At 43.4% G+C, this 6,000-nt stretch overlaps 1 protein-coding gene across 1 annotated transcript in view; it reads left to right on the top strand.

The window, feature by feature from the left end:
• Window positions 1-381: 381 nt before the first annotated feature.
• Window positions 382-6,000, top strand: part of LOC104074140 (VPS10 domain-containing receptor SorCS3-like) — a gene marked incomplete at both ends in the record, with an annotated part of 95,989 nt that continues 90,370 nt past the window's right edge. The window contains one exon of the mRNA XM_009574166.1: window positions 382-481. Coding sequence (XP_009572461.1) covers window positions 382-481 — 100 coding nt within the window. The remainder of the gene's footprint in view (window positions 482-6,000) is intronic.

Genomic DNA, 6,000 nt, shown 5'->3' with positions numbered 1-6,000 from the left:
ATAAAACTGTTGTTGATGGGTTTAATTTGGATTCTTCTGTGGGATTTGTCTGAAAAGAGAATTTGTGCTAAGGGTGCTGCTGAGATCAGAGTCCTCTCATGTAGGTGTCATCCCACACTGGCAGAGCCTCCCCTCAAGTCCATCTTCACAGGTGCACCACAGCTCCCCAGGTACACAGGATCAATTGATGCAGAGACAACCCTGCCCCAAAGGACTCAAATTTCTTTGTCCTTTTTGCTGGCCACCCTGAATGAAATACAAAAGCTTGAGTTTTAAGCGTAAAAATGCTGAAGCTGTAACTGAGCATCTGTTCACACGGTCATTTCCTTCCCCTGAGCTCTAATAACCACATAAACTCTTTTTGTCTCCTCTTTTCTCCAGGTCGACAGACTATGGCACTACCTATGAAAAGCTAAATGACAAAGTAGGCCTGAAGACTGTGCTGAGCTACCTTTATGTCAGTCCCACTAACAAGAGAAAGGTAAGGGAGAGCCATCAAGTTGGTAGCTATAGAAACAAAATTACAGCATTCTGTTCATTTTGAGAGGAATTGTGATCCTAAAGTGAAATCCGTTGGTAATTCACAAGAGCTTGAATTTGCCGACTAAGTTGCACTAGTGCAATTCCATGGAATCCAGTAGAATTATGCCTGTTTTTGTGATAGGGATGGAGTCCTTAATCTCCTACTGAATGTGTTAATAAATAAAAGGGAGAGAAATAAAAGGGTTGTTTTTATTTGCTTCTGACTGTTACACCTTTAAAGAAGCTGAACTCACACAAATGTTTCTGGGACTCTTGCTTACACTGGCTTTGGCTAATGTGCCTCTCCCTGCCTTTTCTGTCTCCTTGTTATTAGAAATACTGAGTAAAAGGCATTTATTTCTGCATTTGACTCTTTTCCCCTTTATGCTTTCCCTAGCTAGAAGTTGGAGGTAAAGATGTAAATGACATTTTCATTGGTTACATCATGTAAGGGGGCTGAAAGCAGAATATGCCTGGGAGAGTGGGTGGGAGACCTAACATTTGATTTGAATGTGTAGGAGAGAAGATGAGGTCATAGCTTTCAAACCCCCTGCTCATGCTTCCCACGTGATGCAATTAGGGCTGCAGCTGGCTCACAGAGTGCAGCCCGGGAGTTACTACTCAGTGCCTTTTTGGTTTAAAATTATTGCCTGTGTTGATTCAAGGGAGGTAGTGGGACAAACAGGCTTTCAGCTACCCACAGAAATCAATGTGGGAGGGCTGAAGCACGTAGCTAATTTCTGGCAGTGGCGTTGTGTTTGGATGGGGTGCAGCCCATTCTGTCTGATCACTTCCAAACTGCCCCTCTCCTGTCTCCATCAACAGGTTTTCAAACTAGTATTTTGCTACTTGTACTGTTCTTATTACTACTATTGTGTTTTCCATCACTGGTCAGTCTGCGGAGGTTTCAGGATTGATGCTTATTTCAATGTATGCAACCTTAAGGCAGTCATAGCTCTGATTACTATCGGCAACAATATATGTGTGTTTGGATCTATAGAGGAGAGAAAGAATTCAGTAGGCAGCGGTCAGCTTATATTTTTTCTGATGCAGAAGCTGAATTCTCATGAAAACTACCTTGACTTCTTTTTTTTGAGCAAAATGGAATGAAGATGTTTCGTAAAGAACTCTCCTGGCCTTCACACCCCTCCCATATGCAGTATGGTGGGCACTGAAGAGTTAATTCTTCTTCATTCTGTTTCTAAAGCAACTCTGCCCACCCAAAATCAGAGGCAATATGCTCAGTTACAAATTCTACGTCACTGGTGTAAAGTCTTCCTCACAAATCGGAGTACTAAGATGTATGATTATCTTCTAACAATTTCTCAAGCTATCGAGCTTTACAGATTAACAGTCTTTTCTCTCCTTTTTTTTATTAATAACACCTACACTTCATCATATAGTGGCATGCAGACCAATCTTTACCTGCTCTTTTCTTATTTCAGATGACGATTTTTAAATTTTTTTTTTTTGGTGTTATGTCTTAAGGAAATGATTTCTGGACCTATCTGTCTGTCTTCCTTCTTCTCCTCCCTTCTGAAAAATCTTTTGAAATGGAGAGATGAGCTGTAAGGAAAACATGTAGAAAACCAGCTTCAGTGCTGCCTGCTGTGGGAACAACTTGTTTTCATCCTTTCTACTTCTGCTAAATATATGGGCACTGTTAATGTGCATGGTTAAACAGGTGGCTTGTCTGAACTCAGAACTGACTCTGTTTTGTTGACCGTCAAAGCAATTCCAAACATCCATGCAGCATTTGAAAAATGCCTGGAGAAGGTGTCACTGGATTGGAGCATCTGGGATTTGTCAAATGCAATATTAGGTTTATTGTCCACCCACCCCTTATAGATTCATGAGGTTGTGCACTGCAAAAAATGCACTTGGGTTGTAATCTTCTCCAGGTCTCTCTGGGTGAATATTGTATCAGTGGCCTGCAGAGAGTAAGGATCATGTTTTTGCTGAGCTCCTGAGGACAACCACCAATCATGAATCACAAAGCAGTAGGTGAATCAATTGCACCCCAGTAGAGAAAGTCCAGATCCCTTGTGTTTCACTTCTGACAGCACAAGTGCTGGCTAGTTGAACACCATGCAATGATCTCTTGTGGGCCTCAAAAACAGGTCTGTCTTTGAGGCGATAAATGGGGAGGGAGACACGAAAAGGAACACATGTGCACAGGGCCTGTGCGCACACAGCGAATCATGCAGACTCTTTCCAGGCAAGATATTTTCTTCTGAGGCATTAGCTCCCAGGTACTGATTGGACCCTGCGTGCCTCGCAGCTCCTGTCGATTTTTGATGGGTTTGCGGACTGTTGCTAGCCTTGGCTGCTCATTAGTGCTTAGAGGATTAGCAGTTACTTGGAGGAGGGAAAAAGCTTTCCATACATTCATTCCTAATTGATTTACTAGTGAGAAGGATAATTACCTCTCAGCTACCCTGCAGAACTACAGTGGGAATTACCTGTCAGATTTCTTTGAAGACCCAAAATGCCTCTCTTCAGCTATTAAATAGGAATTATGCATTCAGCCAAATGCCAGTTATATAAACATCATTTACCTGAATTGTGGCATAACCCTGGACTCAATTATGAGGCAAGAGGATTTAAATTCTGCCTTTTTTCTTTCTTCTTTTAAAAGAAAGGCTTTTTGTTTCTAATGTCTTTTTTGAAAATTTTTTGGTGGGAATATTGTAAGTTTTTTGGCAGCTTCTGCTGTATTTCACTGCTCAATGCTGCCAGGTCATGGTGGGACATTGATTTCTCAATACCAACATCTCTGCTTATTGCAATACGGGGGATCAGACGAGGCCAGAGTTGAAATACAGGGGGTGAGCAGCTGGGTGAGGCATGGCTACAACCCATGGTCTGGGAGCCTCTGTCATTCCCCTTTTCTCTTGGTCCCAAGAAAGCCACAGCTGATGCATGCCTTACCCTCCTGAATTATGGCACTCCAACACCCTTTTCTTACAAAGTGGATTCCTTTCTGGAAGAAAAATTGAGCTTAATGTAGGAATGATTTGGTGAAATTCTGGAACATGTGCTACATGTGGAGGTCAGACTTTAAGACCTAAAGAGCCATTAGGCCATCAGTATTTAATTCTCTTTGGGTTTTATTCTGCTCCCAACAAAGTTAATGTCTGAGCATCTGCTATATAACATTGATGGCAAAAGCAAGTCCCCAGTTAGCTTCATGTATCCTCTTTTAAGCTAAAAACTCTTGTTTCAGTTTGGGTTATATATTTAGTCAATTTTATTCCTTTCATGTTCTTTTTAGGCTTCCTTCTAAGCTGCACCCATGTGTGTCTCCCATCCCTAACTGGAGAGCCCCAGCAGGGTGTTGAATATTACCCCTGTTTGTATTTGGTGTCCTGCTGACTACTGAAGTGTCTTTCCTGACACAGCAGATGGACAAATGCCGGAGCACCCTGGAAGCAGCTGGTCCCTCAGTCCTGTCCTTTGCTCCTCAGTGAAACACTGTCAGTCACTAGTGTTTATCAGTGGGCAAAATCACCGCGGAGAGATCATGTCTTTGTGCCTGGAGAGGAAAGAGGCAGCTGAGAGGGGAAAAGGTGAAGAAACACAGTATCTACAGTTATCATGGTGATAAATCCAGGACAGCCTCTGTTCTCCCTGGGCTCCTCTTGGCTGTGCTGGTGTTTGGCACTTAGAGGTCAGATTCAGTCTATGGGTGTTCCTTGGTTTTACATGTTGCCACTGGGAGATACCAGCCCTCCACATGCACAGAGTTAATGAAGGCACAGAGCTGCGTAGCCAAGACTGAGCTGAGGTGGCTTTGGCTGTGTCCCCAGGTGGTGCTGGGCAGAGGCAGGGCTGGGTCCCAGAGTGCCTGCTCCCAGCTGCTGACCCAACCTGCTGATGACTGGTGTTGGAGCTGAGGTAGGGGGTGCCCATTTCCTAGAAATTACAAGAAGAGATTTGGAAAACGCACTTTGCCATTGTGTAATTTGAGGTTTGCAGCTATAATTAAATCAATATAACAACATGCAGACACCACAGGAAGTTACCAAGAATGTTTCTTCCCAGCTATGATTCCTCTTGCCTGTCAAGTGTCATTGCTAGTGATCACGGCCAGCTTGGTGATCTAAGAGCACCCATCATTGGAAATGAGACCACCCTGGAGTGCCGACATAAGGAAGTAGTCAAGTAGGCTGCAGCCCATTGTGAATCCATAGCCTCTGGCTGGACCGGAGCAGAAACGCTGCCTGCCGTGAGCCAGGACTACTTCATCTTCCTGCGGAGCAGTTGTTCTGCTAATTCCCTTCTCCTAAGAACTAACAAGCTCAGGGCTTCACAACACTTTGCAGCTGTGTGTACAGCCTCTGCTGCTGGGAGCTGAAACTGCCAGGCTTGTATCTGCTCTCCTGCAGATGCTTGGGCTCTTTCTTCTTACACTTGCACACTAGGGACTTGTATTTGGATCAGGAAAATCTGCACTGAGTTCTCATTAATACTACGAAATTTCAGGTGATATCAGACCTAGCAGTCAGACACCTCTGAAGTCCTGGGGGCTATGGCTTCCTTAAGAGTTATTGTTTTGAGCCCTGGTGAGAAGCCAAGTGCCTGCAGCTTTGACACTTCCACCACCATGAAGATGCTCTAATAGGCAGAGTGTATTCCAGGACACATCTTCCCCTTTAGTGCATCTGCCCACCCGGTTCTTTGCCTGAGAGACCACATGAGAAGCATCTGCTTTGCCCGATTGACAAACAGGTTGCAACAAGCCTGATAATTCTGTGGTGAACTTCAGAAAGGAGAAACTTTCATATTTGTTTAGCAGCACCCCTTCCTTACAGATGAACAGGATTTAAGGGCAGATGGTTGGGTGTTCTGAAAAGCTGAGACTTGCAAAATGCATAGCTTTGGCTTTTCTACCCAATAGCCTCTTGTCTGTCTTTAGGGACATGACAAAAGGCTGCTTGCTCTCTGCTGGGCAGAGATCTCGGTTCCCTGCTGACCTTTAATTTAATGCTATATTTTGGGTGTTAGTTACATTTTACTAGAGGCAGATTTTCACAGCAGTCTGGGAATTAGAATTGTTTATTTCTTCTTTCTCTTCTATTTTAATAAGAACATTTTTCTTGACTTTTTAAATTCCCATTTTCTTTCTATCCCAATTTTTTTTTTCTTTTTGGTTGTTGAAAACTTTCTGTTAGAAAATTGGATAATTTCCACAAAAAATTAAGCCTGTGATTCTTTGACTAACTGCCTGCACTTCAAAATGGCACTGAAGTGCTGCGAGTCCCTGTTTTCTAGCATGGGTTGGTCTACTGGGTAAGATACCCTATCCCAAGAACATTTGCTTTCTTCTTGGTTGTCAGCAGGATTCATTTTAAAATTGATGCCTCACAGAGGGATGCAAAGTCCTTCCAAAGGGTGCAGAAAGAAGATGAGAACGGAATTCCCATCTATCTGAAGCACAGCTCCTTTCAGGCACTGAGGTGCCATTTTGAATCTCTA

The sequence above is a fragment of the Fulmarus glacialis genome, unplaced genomic scaffold (genome assembly GCF_000690835.1).
Source record: "Fulmarus glacialis isolate BGI_N327 unplaced genomic scaffold, ASM69083v1 scaffold4133, whole genome shotgun sequence".
In the NCBI taxonomy this organism is placed as follows: domain Eukaryota; kingdom Metazoa; phylum Chordata; class Aves; order Procellariiformes; family Procellariidae; genus Fulmarus; species Fulmarus glacialis.
Note: the sequence above shows the minus strand (reverse complement) of the source record. Positions and strands in the feature narration are given on the sequence as shown.